At 36.1% G+C, this 23015-nt stretch overlaps 1 protein-coding gene across 2 annotated transcripts in view; it reads right to left on the bottom strand.

Annotated features, from left to right (window-relative positions):
• Positions 1-232: 232 nt before the first annotated feature.
• DCP1B (decapping mRNA 1B) overlaps positions 233-23015 on the bottom strand; it is a 55716-nt gene continuing 32933 nt past the window's right edge. The window contains exons 3-6 of one of the 2 annotated variants that reach the window (XM_044678331.1): positions 11557-11685; positions 8452-9321; positions 5777-6025; positions 233-465 (exon numbers count right to left, since the gene is read on the bottom strand). In XM_044678331.1, the coding sequence (XP_044534266.1) occupies positions 382-465; positions 5777-6025; positions 8452-9321; positions 11557-11685 (1332 nt within the window). In that variant the 3' untranslated portion in view covers positions 233-381. The remainder of the gene's footprint in view (positions 466-5776; positions 6026-8451; positions 9322-11556; positions 11686-23015) is intronic. The other variant, XM_044678332.1, reaches the window with a different exon arrangement.

The following is a 23015-nucleotide window of genomic DNA, read 5'->3' on the forward strand; positions in this document are numbered from 1 at the left end:
AGTTATACACCCTCTAAGGGGAACCGTCTATCTGATGGATAATCAGATCTACAAGTAAAAAGGAAATTAAACACAGAAAATAGCCCTTCCTATAGAGACGCTTGTTCTAACAGTGGCCTCATACTAGGAAGAAAAATTGGCGTGTAAGCAGAATAAAAAATATTTCTCACCTACTTATTCTCTGTACAGTGTGTACAATATTATGCAATGAAAAAAAACTGACTGTACATAAAAAGTCCAGGACGTTTTATTTCATAATAGTATACACATTTTTAAAAATGCAGAAACATTTTAATGTAATAATACTCGACATTAGGTGAACCTTGTTTTGTTGGAAATCCAAAAATCCTTTGGAAATCATCGGTTAAAAAAGTTTTCTTTTCACATAGTAGTCTTTTTCATGGCTGCTTGTGTGACACTGAAGAGATAAGCTTCATAGATTATATTTAAGAAATTGTCGTCATTCTGCAAGACAAAAATCACAAGACAATGGAATATGATACAATTTCTAGACGGAAAGGCTCTTCCATTTTGGGGGCTTAATAGGCTTCAGTTTCAAAAAGAGAAAATACTAAACTGGCATCCATTTTTAGACACCAAGATGGTCATTGCTCTATCTGTCTCTCTTCTCCAGCTTGTAGTTTTAATGGCATAAATAAATGCTAACATGCTTTTAGAGACCAGGCTGGACAGTGTGAGGTTCTGGTTGTCAGTGTGCAGTGTGACAAGTGGTAAGAGAAAGCTTCATGCAATATAGTCACATGGCAATATTAGATTGAGTAACTTACTGAATACTTCAGTTTGTTTCATGAAATGGATGGGCGGGGATGAAATGATCAAATTTAACAAGTAGGCTCTGGAGACTCTTGGTGGTCCCTAAAGGATGCCCCAGGAAATTCACATGTTGATTTCTTATAATAGTCATGTTTATAATGCGGCATATATACTGTTGTTTCTGGCAAGAATTAGTAATTTAGCTTCAGCATTCTCACTGATGTCTTATCAAAAATAGTGCTAACCTTTTTATTAATTCTGGCAAAATAGGTATGGGGGAGGGGTCAAGTGGCTTGACTGTGGGCCTTCTGTTTACCTGATAGATTTATAGTCTAAATTAGTGGTTGTTATAAGCTTTTATTTTGGGACCTCTTTCCCCTCCCAATCCCTTTAGCGACACTTAACATTTGATGTCCCTTCTAAACAAAAAAGTGTGGCAATTTCTATACAATTAAGCAGAGCAATAATCTTTAGTTTTTCTGATTTAAAAAATGATTAGTGTTTCACTTGTCCATTCAACCAAAAGAAATGGGGAAAACGGGGGTGCTGAGTAGAGGGAGGCAGGGAAAAGGGCAGAGGTACCTGAAAGAGAAGGAAGCAACACTGAGTATTTTGTTAGATGTCAGGAAGGCGGTTGTACTTAGGCACTCTACCCAGGCTCTGTGACAACCTTGCTTGAGAGAAACTTGTTCTAGATCTAAAATATTTGAAAAGTCTCAAGATCTGCAATGATAAATTCTTTAGATTAATGTGATCTCAATGGAGTGAATCAAAAAAGCATGTAAATAATTTTATTTCAAAGTAAATTTTCATTATTTATCATTCTTTCACTTAAAAAATCTGGTTGTCAAAGGAAGTCTACCCTCCTAGATTCATCTTCATGAATAAATTATATAAGGGGGTAATGTTTTTAATCTTATATTTAAATAAAGAGTCTACAAGGTATAATTAACTCCTTAGTATCTAATTCATTACGCAAAATTACATTTGAATTTCTACATTCAACTGCAATTTCCTTTTTTTTTTTTTCTGATTTCAGATCATGAATATTCTTATCCTCTTTAAAAAAGCTTCTTTGTCTTGCCAAACAGTCATTATTAATACAAAGAACACTGGGGAAAATAAAATATTTGGCCTTTTTAGTAGGAAAGTACAAATACAGTAATGCTACAATCAGGGTAAACTTCTCTAAGAATCATTTGGAACTTACATAAATTACCACAACAAACCAGTATATTAAAATGTTCTAAACATCTTGTATGAAGTACAGTGATCTCTCACCTCTCCTGGGAGTTACATTCCAAAGACCCTTGTGATAGGTGAAAATCCATGAAGTAGCGTTGTTATATTTATTTTATTATTTATATACATTTTGAGGTTTTATAAACCCTTCCCACTCTCCTATAAACCTTTACTAAGCCAATCAGTGCCCAGGATACAGAACATAGTGCTGTGGTTGGTTGCCTTTCATTCCATCAGCCAATAGTGTGCCCGATAAACGTAACTCCGTGATACAGAATTAGATATAGATTGTGAAGCCGCGATAAGTGAACCACGATATAGCAAGGGACAACTGTTATCTGAAGCCAGTGGTCAAAATAATTTAACTCCTTAGACTTAAATTTATCTTCTCAGTTCCCTATTTCTCTTGACAACACAACTATTCTTCTAGTGGCCCAGGCCTGAAACCTGAGGAATCTTTCTTTTTTTCTTTTACATGCTCCATACCCAGTTTCCAAATCCACTTGATTCTACCTCTGTAAATATCTTGCAACTGTCCCTATTGTATATTCATGTAGCTACTACTGTTTCAAATCCCAATCTTCACTTCTCTTAACTGAGGCTCCTGACCTAAGCCTGTCCTCTCTCCCTAGAGTTAACAAAATAATCTTCCTAATGAACAGGTTTCATGAGGTTACTTCTCTGCTCAAAAAATCTTCAGAGGCTCTCTACTGCCTATGGGATAAAATAAAAACTCCTTAATCTGGCTCTAACTAATCTTTCCAGTCTTTTTTTTCACATTTCTGTATTCTTTATACACTTGATTCTCTAATCAAACTGGAATAATAGTTGTTTTGCAATCCCATTCTGTCATGTAATACCTCTGTGTATTCAAGTTGTTAGTGTGTCATTCTATATCTGGAATGCACTTTACTCCTCACTACCTAATTATCCACAGCTCACTTTGAAGATTTTTGCCCTATCCCTTTTTATAATATACTTTTTTTTGTGTGTATGTGTCATGCCTTTCCACCTACCCCACAGCAGGCTGAAAGCTCCAAGAAGGGAGAGTCCCTATCATTTTTCAGTATTTATCTCATAGCTTGTTGCACTATTAAAGCAGTTAATAAATGTCTGCTAAATTTAATAGATGGAATTATTCTGGAAAATTATTTGGAATTATTTGAGAAAGGTCACTAAATGGTTCATAACTTTTGAAAAGTCAATGACAGAAATGTCCATATGAACTAAACTATTAATGATGACATTACTTGTAATTGTAAAACTAAAAAAATGGAATTATATTTTCAATAATCAGAAAGTAGTTGAACAAGATGAGGTATATGAATATAATGGAATATCAGTATGAGGCCTTGAAAGTACATTGGGACTCTAAAGTATTAATCATCCCAATGATCCTCAATTCAGGAGTGGACAAGGAAATAGATATGTTACAGAAGGTCATCACAGTAAAAGATGAATCCATCAAAGTGAATTTTTCCTGTTGTGATACAGATATTTATCTGCTTCATGCTTCATCTTTCATAGCTTTAATTTGCTAGTTATTTTTCCTTTCCCTTGCTTTCCTTGGCTATACCATTTCTCTTTCTTTTTATGTCAAAAAATTACAGAAACAAATCAGCAAATTTAAACTATTGGAATAATCCTCTTGCCTTTCTCAGATTTTTCTACAAAAGAAATAAGTGACATCTAGAGGTGGTGGGGAGGATGGAGAGCCACACAAACAGAAAAGGGATTACCTATCCATGGCAATGTTCTCCAGATGCTCCTGTTTCCAGATAACATTGTGCTGATTGCATCAAGCCCCAGACCACCACAGGGCTTCCTCAATGAGATCCAGTCACCCAGAAGAGATTGGCCTAGTCATCCATACTGGAAAAATAAAGTGGATGAAGAAAGCATATTGCCCAGATGATGACATGCAGTTGGATGGCCATTCTATTTAATTAGTCCATTAGTATATCTAGCTTGGACAACTGCTAAAGATGGGAAGTCACCTAGGCCCAGAACTGAATTGGAGAAAGAAAACAGTCTGGGTCACATTTGGGAAAATACGCAGCACTTTCACTGATCCCAAGCTGCTTGCAACTCCAAATTAATCTCTATTAATAATTAGTACAGATTTGGAGTCAGAAGGGTTCAAATCATGGATTTGCCACTTGTGCCCAATGACAAGTTGTTTAAACTTTCTGTGCTTTGGTTTTTTTTTTTTTTAAATTTGTAAAATGAAGGAATTTGATTAGAAGAGCTCCAAGGTCCTTTCTGTCTCCCTGTCTATGATCCTATGATTAATTACACTGCACTATAAGAAAAGATTAAGATGAAGACTTCAGAGAAACATAGGAAAGTGAAGTAGAACAAAGAGAGTAGGCCCAAAAGAACAACAACTACAATAATATACAGGAAGGAAACACTAAATTGTCCCACAAAATTCAAGCCAAATTTATAATGGTGAATGCTGGTTCTAGAAGACTGAAGTTAAAACATTCTTCTCTCCTTTCTATTAAGAAATGGTAAAATATAAGGGGAAAGCTATGGGTACTATTAGTCACCATTGGAATATTAAATAGTTATGTCTAATTTTTTTCTTTTAACAAAGCATCATTGTAGTGAAGTATTTATTGGGAAGTGACTGAAATGTCAAAACAAAATTTATCAAGATTAAAAAAACAAAACAAATTGAGTATTTTTTTGTAGAGGGCAATGAGGGATAAGGTGAGTACACCTGTTGCTGATACCTGCAGGATTAGCTGTTTAATATGATGATATTGAAAATTATATATATTCACATATCCTTGAATTCTGCCTAAAAACAGACTAATCAAATAAGGATATGTCAGTGGAAAACCTCATTATCTTTTAGAGCATCATTAACCAGGTTCAAAATAAATCATAAAATGCACACTTGGAAGTATTACCAAAAAAAAAAAATCAGATAAGACACACAGACTTCCTTGCTTTCTTTGTCTATTTTTTCCCTTTACTTTCCCTTTACCTCAAAGGTTGTCGAAACAAATGCAGTAAATTTAGAATACTGGAATAATCCTCCTGCCTTCCTCACAATTTTCCACAAAAGAAATAGGTGATGTCTAAAGATGGTTGGGAGATAAACTAGCCCAAGAACACATCTGATCCTAGTATTGGTTTGTTACCAATAGCACATGAATTTGGAAAGAAAGTCTGTAAGCCACTTACGTACCTAGAAGCAACTAGGTAAAAAATATGAATGATAATTTCTGCAAGGATTTATATAGTATTTGACTCACTCCATTAGGATCACATTAGCCTAAGGAAGACACTCAAGGTATAGGGGGACTTTTACTTGTATCTTCTCTGTTCAACAAGCTGCCACTTCACTTATTACTAGCAAAGTAGATTCATACCTTCATTTGTTTGTGCCACTCATGAATTCTCTTTGTAAAAGCACCTTCTGAAAATGAGAATCATGTTGGTGACTATCTCCTGAATATGCTTTTGTTCTTTTTGAAGGCTTTTATCAGTCCCTATAATCTAAAACATCCTTTGTGAATTGGGGTATTCAAAAAGAATAAAAATTATAGATACTATTAAGACACATCTGTATGAGGAAGAGACAGGTCCTTACATAACTGTCTTATTTAAAAAAAATTATTGAGTAGGTTTTGGCCAACTCTATTTTCTATCTAGAAAACTGGGTCCAAGAAAACTATAACCACACAATTAATATGGTTAAGGTGCTTTAAATGTTAGGGAGATGATGGAAGATTTGGTCTCTTCTTACCTGGATGAGGTGGAGAAGTGTCTCTTGAAGCTGTAGTTTGGTCAGTAAGTTGTTGTTAATCACAGAGGCCTCTGGGTTTGGGATAGGCAGGAGAAGGCTGGGAGCAGCAGCACTGGGTTCTTTGCTTCCTAGCGGCAACAATCCACTTTCAGTAACCTTGGGTGAGGAAGGTGTGGGCTGAGTGAACACCATAGGGGACATCAGCAGGGAAGGAGCCACAGTAGCAGGAATGCGTTGAGGTGAGATGACCTGCTCATGCCAAAACATATACACAAAGGGCAGGGATTAGGCAATGCACTCACTGAAGCTAATGGAGCAGAGATGAAGTGTTCTTTGACCTTCACAGGCCTTTAAAAAAGAGATTCTTTGCTTAGGGCAGATAGGTAGCACAGTGGATAGTGTGTGGGGTCTGAAGTCAGAAAGACTCCTCTTCTTGAATTCAAATCTGGGCTCATATTCTTACTAGCTATGTGACCCTGGGCAAGTTATTTAACTCTGCCTTCATTTCCTCATCTATAAAATGAACTGGAGAGGGAAACGGCACATCACTCTAGTATCTTTGCCAAGAAAATCTCAAATGAGATCATGAAGAGATGGACACAACTGGAACAAATGAACAACAAATTCTTTGCTCACTAAAGGAGAAAAAAAATTAATGAATCATAGGATTTGGAGCTGAATAGTACCTGAGAGACAATCTAGTCCTCACTCTAATTTTTACAGATGAGGAAAACTGAGGTCCAGCAGGGTTAAGTGATTTGCCAAATCTGGAATCCCTACACTTCTCACTGTGCCATAATTGCCTCCTCTGCTTAATACTATCTTTGTAGAAAACAAGCAGCTATGGAAGGTTGCTGCACTTTCTATTTCATGTCCTTCAGAATAGTCCAAAAACAGGTTCAGTTCTTATGGGAGGGACAAGACAGCCCTCTTCAAGTAGTGCTGCTTCAAGGAAGCAGGATTTAGCCTCAGAGGAAGAACCAAAGACCTATGCAAGTGGATTAGCAAATATTGGCTCCATTGAAGTAATGAACTCTTTCACCAGGAGAAAGTGACCAGAAGGGGACCCAGTCAGTACAAGCAGTTCAAGCAGAGGATGGCTATTCTTGTTTAGTTATGGGCTGAACTAAATGACCTGTGAGGAACTTGCCCACTTGGAAATTTTGTGATTCATCATTTGGTAGCATACATGCCAGTGCAGTCCCCAGTATTCCAGCTGACAGATGAATAGGTATATTTAAAGAAAGTGGGGCATGATGCCAGCAGCCTGTATGATACTGTGATCTTGTACTTCCTCACATAATTTCTCAACATTTAATTGGTAATGCTGAGAGAAAAGAGATAACTATCCCTAAAGGTTCAAATTAAAAGACAGTTCTGTTTAGAGGATGAATTAACAAAGTATAATCTTTCCTTAATCAACTCTTTATATCTTGGATCCCAAGAAGACTGGCTAGAGAAGATCTGTACTTTCTTATCAAGTGGATTTCTAGGTACTTACAAAACATAACCCACAGTCTGACCCTTGCTACCAAAATAAGAATTAGGCATAGAGAAATTCAGTTCAAACAAAAAAATCTTAATTTTCCCCAATTCATAAAGAGAAAGCAAACACAAATTTAAAGGGAAACAATTATACCACAGGAAGGATCAAGATGAGTTACAATTGTTTTTTACAGAACCGGGGACGCAGATTTGAACAAGCAGCGATGTGAGAAAACTCTTCAAGTTGTTAGGCAAAAAGGATTTAAATTTTAATTTCTGTGACTTTAATTTTCAAAGGTACAAAGGTTCTTAAGGTAACCTTTGGTACATATTCTAAGAAGTTACAAATGGACTTGGGAAACATTGGTTATCACTAAGAAGGGAAAAAAACTCATTTTTAAAGTTGGTTGGATCTAGAGTGTGTTCAAGATGTTATTTATTCAATCTACAAAAAGCATGTTTACTTCTGCTCTTGCAAAAAACAGTAAACATTTCTGGACAACACAGTTTATTAGATACTGTGACATGTTTTGTGAATCTTCATAGACTTTTCAAAAAAATTAAAATAGGATGGATAATCATTATCTTTGCATTATTTTAAATCATGCTATTGTGTTAATTAATATTTTAAAGATTTATTCATGTGTTTCTCTAAGTTAAGCTTCAGGCCCTGTAAAAAAAATAAGAATTGTCTAGCTTTTCTACCTTGTTTTAAAATTGTTTGGTAAAAGGCAAAAGCTCCAGCATTGTCAGGCAAAGAATCCCGTCTGGGATCAATAAATGGAAATAATATGTTTAATATATTTTTAAAATATATTATAATATGACAATGTAGTATAGAAGAAAAAGACTGGATCTGGAATGAAAGGGTCCTGGGTCCAAATCCTACCTATTACATTTTCTTATCTGTAAATATATGAGTAATAGTGGAATACTGAACTTATAGAATTGTTGTAAATATTGAATGAGATAATGTATAAAGAAACACTCAATAAACCTTAATGCAAATTATATTATTATGGTTGCTACTGTTATGTGGTAGTATCTTATATTAGAGAAACTTCTAAAAAGAAGATTCAGGGAACCACTAATTAACCTTTTTATTAAACATTTTACTGCACTGCATTTTAACAGCTCTTCAAGGATGTTTTTTGGCATCTGCATGGTAGGTCCTTTAACAATCTATTTACCTGAAAAAGAGGGGTCTGTTTTTCTGCATTAGATGTCTTGTCGATCCAGGATTCCAAAGGTTTCAGAGGCCTAGGATTTTGGGTTACTACGGGAAACTTAGCGGCTAAGGCAGGTCTGCTAGATGCATGCAACTGCTGTTCTTGTTGTACAATCTGGAGCTTTTTCAGCAACTCTTGAGGAGAGATCACTCCAGAATTGCTTGTTTGGTTGCTAGGGATGGGGATGGTTTGCCTTGAAACTTTAGGCTCTTCTTTTCTAAGAGACTGAGGCTCCAAAGTCTGAGGTGGAAGGGAGCCATTAAAATATACCAGCTGTGGCTGGTCCATACCCTTTATCTGTGTTGTAGGGGCAGCAGGAGTAGAAGTCCTGCTGAAAATTGGTGCAGTTGAACTAGCAGGCACTGTTGTATTAGAGTCTAACTTGCTTACTGACGCAGGGGTACCCTGAAGTTTCTCTAAAAGGCTCTGAGCTCCAGATGCACTTTGTATTCTGTGAGATGTTCCAATGCTGTGTGGGGTCACTGGCTGGAAAAGACCAGTGAAAATCTCTCCAACAGGGTGAACACTGCCGTTTTCACAGAATCGGGTTTCTGGCAGTTCTGACACTGGATGGAGATCTGTGCCCCGGACCATGAGTTTCTGAATAGCTGGACAAAGCTGCTTCTCTGGGGTTGGTGAATTTCTTTTGGGTTCTTCATAGGACAGGGAACGTACTACCCCTTGCCTAATGGGAGGTTTCTCTTGGTGCTGCTGTGGTGGTGTTGTTGGCAGCAGTTGTGATTTATGCTCTGTAATTTCCTGATAGGTAGCTTTATCTGGTTTTCCAAAGAGTGCAGTCAAGGATAAGTGCTGTGGTTCAGGATCTAAGTTCTACAGAAAAAAAAGAAAGGAATTATTAAGAGTGTTTATGTATAGTCTGAATATCAAGCAGTTTTGAAAAAGATTTCAGTTGTTATATCTAATTATGAAGAATTAGGGAGGAGAAAAGGTTTTTGTCTAAGCTTTGAGAGTGCAATGAGAAAGCTTTAGGCATGTTTAAAAACTCTGGAACTCTTGGAATAACTAGGAACTTTTTTTCATCTTCAATATTTTAATGGATCTGTGAATTTATATGTCTTGTGTAACCCATCCACACTAGACCACAACTCTTCCAATGCTTCAGTTTAATAGCTGCAAGCTTTTAAAGATAATATATTTTGTGCAATGATAATAGTTGCGATAAAAACCTATGAATTTAGGAATGCTGTTAAGTAAATCTTCATTTTATAAATCACAACAGTGTAAGAAGTGATGATTCTGCATAATTTTAAAGTTTGCTACTTACATATACCGTCCCATTTGAGTCACATCTGTGAAGGAGATCATTTTGGGGAACGTATTTCCCTATTTTACAGAGAGGTTACATGACTTTCCCAAAGTCATAAAGCTTCTATGTGCCAGAGCCAGGATTTAATCCCAGATTTTTGTGACTCCCTTGTCTAACATTCATGCTTTCTCAGTATTCACATACATTTAAAAATGTACATCTACATTTGCAATATATTATTTAAATAGTCTCTCAGTTGAGAGATTAAGTCATTTAGCCTCTTGGTGCTGTAGGCAACTCTCTTAAGACCTTAAGTTGCAAAGATGGTTCTGGTAGAGGAAGTGGCCTCATCTAAGAGTTCCCTATACCAAAAAAATCACAGTCTACAGACACAGTCTACTGTCTTTTTTTACTATATGAAGTCAGATTTTGCTGAGGTAGAGCTAGACCAAAATTATGCTTCTTGGTGCTCAGGATGTGATTCATGGATCTCTTACAATAACTATGTGGCCTGTCTGGGGTCCTCAGCCCATAGGCTGTGAATAGCTGCCTTGGCAGATAATCTTTATGAGATGTTATGACTACTGCCCTTCAGCGAATGTGGTGATAAGCCTCTCTGTAATTAGGCTGGTCCTTCTGATGAAAGACAGAGATAAAACTGATAACTTTGTAAAGTGCTTAGTATGGTGCCTGGCACATAGTAAGTACTTAAAATATGTTTGTTCTCTCCTCTTTCCTCTCTGTTACTTGCAACCTTACTAGCTTGGTAGGAATTATGAGATCCTTCATTTCACTGGTAGACCTTCAAGATATCACTACAAGGTATTAGAAAACCTTAGTGGATAAATTTTAGCTTCAAGCTTTTTATAATTCAAAGCTGTTGAAAAAATACATTGGCTGGCCTACAGTAGAATGTCATTAAATTCCTCTCCCCATTATTCCTTCCCTTTTTCTGTTGCTTCCCATATCATTAAGGTAAGAGTGTAGAAGATTCAACTTAGAATCCACTTATTCAGATTTTCCTACCAGATGAATTTCTAATTGCTTAATATTCTCTATGACGCTTGCTTTTCCCCACTGTTTCTTCTCCTAAAAAAGAATAAGTTTCCTCCATTATCAATATACTATCTTCATCCTATCTAAAAGGGGCAGAAAAGCAGACACAATTAATTATAAAATTGTTTTAGATACTGAGATCTGAGGGCAGGAATGATTATGTTTGTGGAGACTGTCAACATTTATATTTATCCATATGACAGATGAGTAACAGTGATCATCATAAATGCCTCCACCACTTTTTGACAAATTTTACAATCTTCTTAAACAATTTCAGAGGTTACCTAATCTGCTCCTCACATCAGTTTCTTTGGCTGGTTTGAACATATTATTTTTCCTTCTCTATGATAAAGAGTTAATGATGTTTACAGAAACCTCAAGGGTTAGGATTTGAGTTGATAGGCTTGGTTGGGATCACCTTTGCCACCAAAGTAAATTACATTTTGAAGAAGTCTCTTCTGAGGCCTTTTTTTTGGTTAAAAATATAGCAAACACTCAAAAAAGAAAGACTTTTCACTGCACTGATATATTAGTTTTGTGTTTTACCTTTTACCTAAAACAAGATATTTTTATTAGTAAGAAAATATTTTAATAGACTAATTTGAAACCTTTTTCTCCTACTTCTACCTCAAAGCATTCTTGTAAAGTCCTAGTTTTGGGCCTTGGTCATTCTCTTGATACAAATATTATGTGAGTGTAAAGTATGCTGGAGCTGCCCAGTTTAGGAAATAGATGAAGTGTACCTGGCCTTGTTGAGGGATACGCTGGTGTTGGCCTTCACTAGGCTTCACTGGAATTGGCTTTATCAGATTGGGGTTGTCATAGATGGCAGATGAACTGGCTATCTGCTTTGGCTCAGAACAGGTTTTACACTGAAATGGAAACAACACATTTTAGTGTTAAGTAACCTGCAGTCTTTCTGAAAGAATGTCTATCCTTTATCCTTAAACCTATCTACCCTGAAAGAAGACATTTAAAAGATGGTTTCATACAGTTGAAGAAGGTTCCTGAAGGAAAGACACAATTACGTCTATGACCATAATATAAATGTAAAGTAAGCTTTCTTAATCTTTTTAGTTTAGTAGCCTGATCACCTGGCAGCAAAGGGACCAGCTGTGCCCATATTATTTCCAGGATCAACAGACTTAGTCCCAGGGGCTCTCAGGGAGAAGAAAATCCCCACAAGGATTGTTAATATGCACTGATTATTTTCTTGTTCACATATAGGCTCATGCTTTCATATAATTGTTAAGAAGTGATGGAAGTCACACATAAGGTAACATGTATCTTTGTATGAGAAAACTAACTGTCTGGATTGGAACAGGATTTTAAAAAATATCAACACTAGAGGTATATAGCTAGTTTCATTTGCAAAGAAACAAAGCTGTGTGATCCAGGAGCCAAGACTCAAGTCAGTGATTTTAAAACAACTATTGCATTTTAATGTAACAGCTTTCTAAAAACAAGAGTAATTTAAATAGTTTGCTAAAAAATGAGAATTTCAGAGACAAGTCTTATCAGTTCAATGTTCTGAATCAATATCATACCTTAACCAACCTGTGCAATTGCTATCACAGTAGGATCCAGATACATAAAACACAACCACTATCTATTTATCAAACTAAACAAAAAAATGCTTCTTTTTGGACAACAAAATAACTATGGCAATCCTCAGCTTAGTTTAGACAGCTTTGGGTCAGATTATGTTTCGTTATGTGCCTCTTCTAAGATAAACTTAGTAATCCTCAACCTATGGGCTTTTGACACAAGGGAAAACAGTTATTTTAAGAGATCCAGGAATTGACATGGGAACCCAAAGACCAAATCAACAGTGTTACCATCTGCTCTTTCTAAGGTTTCAGAACCAAAAGCAATCTGATGTCTCAGGGTGCCAAATGTAATAGAAAGTCTATTTCAGAACTGGGACCAGGTGCTTGTTTCACATGCAGTGCATCTTCTTTTGGGTGTTCATTTTGGGATGAGACTCCTGAGCTGGTACCAAGGTTAAATTTAGTCTGGCCAGAGGACCTGGTTTTCTACTGATCCAGATGTCTAGCTAGAACTCCCCTCAACCTTCATTCCTAGTTCCTCAATGTATGGAGTAATAAGCTATAGAAGCTAAAGCCCAACTCAGCTTTGTCATTATAGGAATTGGGACATGAAGTCCCTATCCAAGGTTGGCAAACTATTCCTTTGCTACAGTGAAAAATTTCCCCCCTTGTTGTGGAATTGGGCTGACCCCTTGGTAGTTTAAGTATTAGACAAGACATTTATAGGTCATTTAATAGTAAACAAAAGGTAGCTTACTGAGCCATAGCAAGGAAGGATATTTAACAAGAATTTGATATGTAATGCAGGGCAGAAATATATCTTCTGGAAGTCTTTCTAGCATTTAAATAACTTTAGGGGCATTGTAGGATTAGTTTAATCTTAGTGACAAGAAGAACCTGACATAAGCATTATTGATGAAAAAAGAAAAAAATCCTAAACTACAAAGATCACAAAAGCAATACAAATGAACAAAAAATTGGATGACCCTCTGGACTGATGAATGTAGAAGACAAAAATCAGAAATGCTTAGTTTTGCTTCCACTCTTCAAACAGACCAATAATATGGTAATGACAAATCTCTGTGATTCATGGTGGGTCATCTGATGTGAGATGGTGACAATGAGCAAGAGAAGCCCCTAGACCATTAGGGTTTCAGCACATCTCTAGCATGGTCACCTATTCTTTATTCTGTAGTAGAAAAATCCGTAGCAAAATAGCTAAGGGGTCATAAGTCTTTTGCATAGAATCCATCCCAGGAACTGAGCTCCCCCTATTTCACTGCTTCCTTGCCCAAGACCTTTTCCTCTCTTGCAGCTCCATTAAAGGAATGATAACAAATCTTTTGCTATTTTAGAAGATTCTGCTGAGGAGTTGCCTTCTTCCACAGAGATTAGATACAGATTCTTCCTCATATTCATTTAGATATTTATGATTGCCATTAAGCTGGCTGAGGGATCCCTACATTTCTTCTGTGGCAGCTGGTGGCAAAGTGGATAGTGTGGTAAGACTAGAGTCAGGAAGAAACAAGTTAAAATCCAGCCTCAAGTCAGCTGTGTGACCTTAGGCAAGTAACTTAATCTCTGTTTGTCTCAGTTTCCTCAGCTATAAAATGAGGAAAACAATAGTACCCACCTCACAGGGTTGTGAGGATCAAATGAACTGATATTTGTAAAAAGCCCTTATCCCAGTGCCTGGCATGCATAGCAGGTAGTATATAAATGCATATGGTCTTCTTCCTGTTTCTGGATAAATTGACAATTATCTCACTTATGCAGAAAGTTTCACCTCCTCTATGTCATTAGGAAGAAAGGTACTTCTGAACAATTCTGCCCCTTAGTCTCTTAACCTCTTTAAGCAGATGATTTTTTAATGTCTATTTTTAAAACTTTTGAGTTCGAAATCGAAGGTATCAAAATAGGCAAGGAGGAGACTAAGCTATCACTCTTTGCAGACGATATGATGATATAATTAAAAAATCCTAGAGAATTAACTAAGAAGCTTGTAGAAATAATCAACAACTTTAGCAAAGTTGCAGGATACAAAATAAATGCACATAAATCATCAGCATTTCTATACATTTCCAACACACTAGAGCAGCAAGAAGTAGAAAGAGAAACACCATTTAAAATTACCCTAGACAATATAAAATACTTAAGAATCTGTCTACCAAAACAAACACAGCAATTACACGAAAACAACTACAAAATACTTTCCAAACAAATAAAACTGGATCTAAACAACTGGAAAGCCATTGGTTGCTCACGGGTAGGACGAGCTAACATAATAAAAATGACCATTCTACCCAAATTAATTTACCTATTTAGCGCCATACCTATCAAACTACCAAAAAACTTCTTTACTGAATTAGAAAAAACTATAACAAATTTCATTTGGAATAACAAAAGATCAAGAATATCAAGGGAAATAATGAAAAAAAATGTGAAGGAAGGGGGCCTAGCAGTACCAGATATTAAACTATACTATAAAGCAGCAGTCATCAAAACAATATGGTACTGGCTAAGAGACAGAGAGGAGGATCAGTGGAATAGACTTGGGGTAAATGACATCAGCAAGACAGTGTATGATAAACACAAAGAGCCCAATTTTTGGGACATGAATCCACTATTTGACAAAAACTGCTGGGAAATTTGGAAAACAATATGGGAGAGATTAGGGTTAGATCAACATCTCACACCCTACACCAAGATAAATTCAGAATGGGTGAATGACTTGAATATAAAGAGGGAAACTATAAATAAGTTAAGTGAACACAGAATAGTATACTTGTCAGATCTTTGGGAAAGGAAAGAATTTAAAACCAAGCAAGAGTTAGAGAAAATTACAAAATGTAAATTAAATGGTTTTGATTATATTAAGCTAAAAAGCTTTTGTACAAACAAAAACAATGTAGTCAAAATCAGAAGGAAAAGAACAAATTGGGAAAAAATCTTTATAATGAAAAACTCTGACAGGGGTCTAATTACTCAAATATTTATTATTATTATTCCTGTTGACTCCTTAGGAGCATAGGGCCGCAACCATCTCACGCCAGCGGACTCTGTTCTGGGCAACTTCCCCCAGCTGGGCCCATGTCATTCCGACTGTTTCTGTTTCATTTTCGGCAGATCTTCGCCAGGTCTGTTTTGGTCTTCTGACTTTCCTCCTCCCTGAAGGGTTCCAGCACAATGCTTGTCTGGCTACATTGTCTTCCGGTTTTCGTAGCGTATGTCCTATCCATCTCCACTTAAGTTTCTTTATGTCCTGACTAATGGGATACTGGATTGTTCTTTCCCAGAGACTAGCATTGGAGATCTTTTCAGGCCATCTGATGTTCAAGATGTAGCGTAGACATCTATTAACAAAGACCTGGAGTTTATTGGTGTTAGCGCTCGTCACTCTCCAGCTTTCTGATCCATATAGGAGGACAGCCTTTACATTGGTATTGAAGATTTGGAGCTTAGTGACAAGGGACAGTGCTTTGGAGATCCAGACAGACCGCAGGGTGTTAAATGCCTGTCTGGCTTTGTTGATTTGGTTTCTGATGTCCTCATCTGCTCTGCCGTCCTTACTGACTATGCTACCCAAATAGGTGAAGTGGTCCGTCTCCTTGATGTTTTCTCCCTGTAGTTGGATTGGCAGGTCCTGTCTGCTGTTGACTGTGATCACCTTGGTCTTCTTCTTGTTGATCTTCAGACCTGTCTTCTCCGCTTCTTCAGAGAGTCGTGCAAGTTTGGCTTGCGCATCCTGCTGCTTGTGAGAAAGGAGATAGATGTCATCTGCGAAGTCAAGGTCCTCAAGCTGTTTGGTATGAGTCCATTGAATGCCCGTATTGTTGTCCTTGGTAATTCTTCTCATAGTCCAATCTATGACCATCAAGAAGATAAGGGACGAAAGCATGCAGCCTTGCTTCACTCCGGTCTTCACTGTGAAGGGAGCCATCAGTTTCCCATTATGGATGACCTGGCAGGTAAAGTCTTTGTATAACCGCTGGATGATGTTGATGAGCTTCAGGGGAATCCCATAATGCTGCATCAATCTCCAGATGATGTTCCTGTCTACGCTGTCAAATGCCTTCTCGAAATCCACGAAAGTCATGTAGAGGGGGGACTGCCATTCAATGGACTGTTCGATGATGATTCTTAGGGTGACGATATGGTCGGTGCACGATCTGTGCTGACGAAACCCTGCTTGTTCTATTCTATACTCAAATATACAAGGAGTTAAATCAATTGTATAAAAAATCAAGCCATTCCCCAATTGATAAATGGGCAAGAGACATGAATAGGCAATTTTCAGGTAAAGAAATCAAAAGTATCAATAAGCACATGAGAAAGTGCTCTAAATCTCTAATAATTAGAGAAATGCAAATCAAAACAACTCTGAGGTATCACCTCATACCTAGCAGATTGGCTAAAATGAAAGAAGGGGAGAGTAATGAATGCTGGAGGGGATGTGGCAAAATTGGGACATTAATGCATTGCTGGTGGAGTTGTGAACTGATCCAACCATTCTGGCTGGCAATTTGGAGCTATGCTCAAAGGGCTATAAAAGAATGCCTGCCCTTTGATCCAGCTATACCATTGTTGGGTTTGTACCCCAAAGAGATCATAGATAAACAGACTTGTACGAAAATATTTATAGCTGCGCTTCTTGTGGTGGCAAAAAACTGGAAAAGGAGGGTATGTCCTTCAATTGGGGAATGGCGGGGTATATGCTGGTGATGGAATACTATTGTGCTAAAAGGAATAACAAACTGGAGAAGTTCCAGGTGAACTGGAATGACCTCCAGGAACTGATGCAGAGTGAAAGGAGCAGAGCCAGAAGAACACTGTACACAGAGACTGATATACTATGGTAAAATCGAATGTAATGGACCTCTGTACCAGCAGCAATACAAAAACCCAGGACAATTCTGAGGGATTTATGGCAAAGAATGCTACCCACATCCAGAGGAAGGACTGCAGGAGAGGAAACAGAAAAACAGCTGCTTGAACGCAAGGGTTGGGGTGGACATGATTGAGGCTGTGGACTCGAAACTACCACACCAATGCAACTACCAACAATTTGGAAATAGGTCTTGATCAAGGACACATGATAAAACCAGTGAAAATGTGTGTCGGCCATGGGTGAGGGGAATGCAGGGGGTGAAGGGGAAAGTAGGAGCATGAATCATGTAACCATGTTAAAAATGAATATTAATAAATGTTTAAAATTTAAAAAAAAGAAAAAATTTTGAGTTCCAAATTCTCTCCATTCTCTCTTCCTCTCCTTAAGGAAACAAGCAGCTGTATATAGATTATACATGTATAGTCATGCAAAACATATTTTCATATTAGCCATGTTATTAGCCAGAAAACAGAAAAAATAAAGATAATATGAAAAAATTTTCTTTAATTTACATTCAGACTATATTAGTTCTTTCTCTGGTAGCAGACGGCACTTGTTACCAAAAATCCTTCAGAACTGCCTTGGATCATTGCATTGCTGAGACCAGCAAAGTTATTCCCAGTTGATTATTATACAATATTGCTTTTACTGGGTATAAGGTTCTCCTGGTTCTGGTCATTTCACTCTTCATCAGTTCATGTAAGTTTTTCCCTTTTCTGAAATTATCCTGTTGTCATTTCTAATGGCATCCTCTCAATTCTAATTCTTTGCTACCACAAAAAGAGCTCCTTTAAATATTTTGAACATATAAATCCTTTTCCTTTTTTAAAAAATCTCTATGATATACAGATCTAGAAGTGGCAGTGGTATGGCTGGGTCAAAGAGTATGCACACTTTGAAAGCCCTGGAACAGAGTTCAAAATTGCTCTCCAGAATGGTTGGATCAGCTCACAACTCCCAATAGTGCATTACTCTCTCAATTTTCCCATATCTCCTTCAACATTTGTTATTTTCCTTTTCTGTGATATTAAGCAATATGTATATGGGAGGTAGTACCTCAGAGTTTTTAAAAATTGCACTTCTCTAATCAAGAGTGAATTTAAAGCATTTTTTATATGACTATAGATAGCTTTGATTTCTTCTTCTGAAAACTGCCTAAACATATCCTTTGACCATTTATTGATTAGAGAATCACTTGGATTCTTATAGGTTTGACTCTTCTCTGTATATCTGAAAAATGAGGACTTTATTAGAGAAAGTTGCTGGAATTTCCCCTCCCCAGTTTTCTGTATTTTCCTTCTAATCTTGGCTGCATTGGTTTTGTTTTTGTAAAACCTTTTAAACATAATATGATCAAAATCCTGCATGATCTCTATTTCTTGTTTTATTGAAAAATTCTTCCCTTATCCATTTATCTGAGAGGTAAAATATTCCATGTTCTCCTAATTAGCTTATGATATCATTATTTATGTCTCAATCATGTACTCATTTAAAAATATTTTGTTTTTCCAAATTACATGTAAAATCAATTTTTAAACATTCATTTTTTAAAAGTTCTGATGTCTAAATTCTTTCCCTTCCTCCTTTCTACCCTCTTCCCCCTTCCTTGAGAGAGCAAGCAATTGGATACAGATTTCACATATTCAATCATGGAAAACATCTTTCCATATTAGTAATTTTTATGGCAGAGATCTAAAACAAAAACAAAAGGAGTAGTAGTAGAAAGTGACATATAGTACGTTTCAGTCTGCATTCAGACTATCAGTTCTTTCTTGGAGGGTAGATGGTAATTTTCATCACAAGTTTCTGAGATTGCCTTGAATTATTGCATTGCCAAGCACAGCAATTATTCTCATGTACCCACTGTGACCATGCTTGAGTATATAGTATGAGACGGTGATCTGTACCTAGGTTCTTCCAAACTTCTTTCCAGTTTTCCCAGCAGTTTTTGTCAAATAGTGAGTTCTTGTCCCCAAAGCTTGGATTTTTGCATTTATCACACACTAGATGACTATGATAATTTACTTCTGTGTACTGGGTACCTAATGTATACCAATAATCCACCACTCTATCCCTCAGTCAGTACCAGTTTGTTTTGATGATTTCTACTTTGTAATACAGTATGAGATCTCACACTGTTAGATGATCTTCCTTTACATTTCCCCCCCTTGATATTCTTGACCTTTTGTTCTTTCAGATGAATTTTATTATTTCTTTAGATTTATCAAAAAAAAATTTGGTAGTTTTATTGGGATGGCACTGTAAAGTAAATTAACTTATGTAGAATTGTTGTTTTTATTATATTGGCTCAACCTACCCATGAAAATTAATATTTTTTCAATTATTTAGATCTGACTTTATTTGTGTGAAAAGGGCTTTGTAACTGTATTCATATAGTTCTTGAGTTTTTCTTGGCAAGTAGACTCTCAAATGTTCTTTATTGTTTGTAGTAATTTTAAATGGAATTTTTCTTTCTGGACTTTGTTGGTAATATGTAGAAATGCTAATTATTGTGGGTTTATTTACTATTATTAGCTTTTAATTTTTATTTTATTACTAAACATGATTAGTTAATATATTTATTTTTACTATAAAACAAAATAATAAAATAATATTTATTATATTATTTTACATCTTGCAATGTTGCTAATATTGCTAATTATTCCAACTAGTTTTTTAGTTGATTCTCTAGGATTCTCTAAAAGAGAATCAACTGTAAAGAGAGAAGGTTTTTTCCCCTCATTGCCTATTCTAATTCCTTTAATTTCTTTTTCTTCTCTAATTGCTATGGCACTTCTACTATAATTGCTATACATTTCTAGCATAATACTATTATTTATACGGCTCATAATGCTGATAGTTTTTCTAATATTGAATCAAGCCTACATTCCTGGTAAAAATTCTATCCAGTCACAATGTATTATTATCTTTGTGACATATTGGTGTAATCTCCTTGCTAGTATTTTATTAAAATTTTTTGCATCAATATTCATTAGGGAAATAGATCTGTAATTTTCCTTTTTTGTTTTTGCTCTTCCTGGGTTTAGGTATCATCATCATCATATTTATGTCATAAAAGGAATTTGGTAGGTCTCTTTCTTTGCCTAGTTTCCCCAATGATTTATATAATAGTATTAGAATTAATTGTTCTTTAAACATTTGGTAGAATTTACTTGTGAATCCATCTGTTCCTGGGGTTTTTTTTCTTAGAGAACTTATTGATGGCTTGTTTAATTTCTTTTTCTAAGAGAGGGTTATATAGGTATTCTATTTCCTCTTCTGTTATACTGGGCAATTTATATTTTTATAAATATTCATCTGCTTCACTTAGATCATCAGATTTATTGGCTTATAATTGGGCAAAAGAGCTCCTAATAAATGGTTTAATTTCGTCTTCTTTGGGGGTAAATTCATTCTTCATTTTTTTGATACTGGTAATTGGGTTAGGTAGATGATTCCTAACCTAGGGTTTGTGAACATAGAAAATTATGTTTTAGTAACTATATTTCAATAAAACTAGTCTCTTTTATAATCCCATGTATTTTGTTTTATGCATTTGAAAACATTATTCTGAGGAGTTGATAGGATTCAGACTGCTAAAGGGATCCAAGACTCAAAAAATAGTTAAAATCCTTTGCTGTAAAGAAAGGAGTTACTTGTCTCAACTGTTCTGGAGGAAATAAGACCCTTCAATTAAGGGAAGCTAGAATCATTTCCTCAAATGTTCAGAAACACCTAAGGGAGAAGGGACTTTGGGAACCAGGTGACTCCTTGTAGAAAATTAAACAAAGACAGAACTGAGGTCAACTGGAACTATGTATAAAAGCAGTCTCACCTTATGAAGTGAGTCTTCCTAAAGTCCAGAACTAAAAAAACAAATCCTGCTAGAATGAATCCTTCTTGGGGTGGAAATGACTGACTTGTTGAGAACAGAGCTCAGAGTTAGGTCATCCAGCTATGATAATAAAGAGCACGATGACAAAGCTGTCTAATGTCTAACTGCCTGAACATGGCATGGGTGACAGAAATCCAATCTCAGATCTCATACTTCTTTCATGGTAAAAGTTGTATCCTTGACTAGAGGCAATGGAGCATGGCAGGGGGTGGGGATGAGGAAAGAAAATATGTTCTGTGAGAATTTTTGATGATGGCTTCTATAGTGGTGGTCTTGAATGATATAGTAATACCATTTCTAAAATAGTTATCAACTACAATAAGGATAAATATTTTGCTCTGAGAAGGTTAATATAATTGACTTGCAACCTGTGGCAGAATGGAAACCACACAGCATCATGATATACTTCAGAGGTGACTCTGAGAATCCTGTTCTCTCCAGGTTCCAGAGTATCCTTCTACCTGACTGATATAAACCTCAAGACCAATGTCTGAATATTCCCCTTTTGTAGTAAGAGCAGCTGTTGGTAAACCAAGGTGAAATGCAATACCTCAAGAGCCAGGTTTTCATAGGCAAGGCTAGTGGAAGTGGCAGAATGTTAGGGTTTGAATTAGAAGCTTTCATCTCTGGCAGAGTTTCAACTTGTTTATGAAGAGAACTTACACCAAAGAGACCTAAGAGAATGTGATCATGAATGGATTCTTTCCATATGACAACAGAATCCCTCTATGACCTGTCTATTTTGTGAGACATATCATTTTGCATCATTCAGTTCATAATAGGCAACTCTGAGCAAAGACCAATAGTACAAGCTTGTGTCATCTGTTCCATAAACTAGTAGCATATAAATAACTGCTTTTGTTTCCTTTGAATTTTTTTTTGTTTTTAATTAACAAATGTTTACTTTTACCCTCTCATTTCTTCTTCATTCTCACCCCTGCAATTGGAACAACATTAAAAAAGTAAAGCAAACCACTTATAACAAATATGGATAGTCAAGTCAAACAAATTCCCATATTGGCCATGTCTAAAATATATACATCTCATTCTGCATCTGGAGTCCATCAACTTTCTATCACAAAGTAGATACCATGCAACATCCCCAGTCGTCTAAACTGGTTGGTTATTTGCATTGATTAGATTTCTTAAGTTTTTAAAAACTGTTTGTACAATGTTACTGTGTAAATTATTCTTTTAGTTTTATTCATTTCATTCTAAATCAGTTCATAAAAATCTTCCAAGGTTTCTCTAAAACTGTTCCTTTTATTACAACAGTATTCTTATATTCACATAACACAATTTGTTCAGGATGCTTCAATTGTTACAAAAAGGGCTGCTAAAAACATTTTCCTTCTTTCTTTGAACTCTTTAGGGTTATATATCTAGAGTGGGGTCACTGAATCCAAGGAAGGTATATACACAGTTTAATATAACTTTTGGGACATAGTTTCAAATTGCTTCCTTGAAAAGCTGGGCTAATTTATAGATTCATAAACAGTGTATCAGTGGTCCTTTTTTCCTGGAGTTTTTCTCACAGTTGCTATTTTCTACTACTTTCAGTTTCTCAATCTGATGGATGTGATGCATCCCTTCAAAACTTCTATAGTATGTACTTCTCTAATTATTAGAGATTTTGAGTATTATTTTCACTGATTGTTATTACTTGAATTTCTTCCTTTGGAAACTGCCCATTCTTATTCTTCGACCATGTAAATTGGGAAAGTCTTCTGTTCATATACATTTGTACTAGTTCCTCATATATCTTGAAAATGTGAGACCTTTATCAGACATACTTGTTATAAAGCCCCCCCCCATCATTCAGATAAATGTTTGCCTTATAATTTTGGCTCTATTAGCCTTGTGCAAAAT

This window comes from Gracilinanus agilis, chromosome 5 (assembly GCF_016433145.1).
Source record: "Gracilinanus agilis isolate LMUSP501 chromosome 5, AgileGrace, whole genome shotgun sequence".
NCBI classification, from domain to species: domain Eukaryota; kingdom Metazoa; phylum Chordata; class Mammalia; order Didelphimorphia; family Didelphidae; genus Gracilinanus; species Gracilinanus agilis.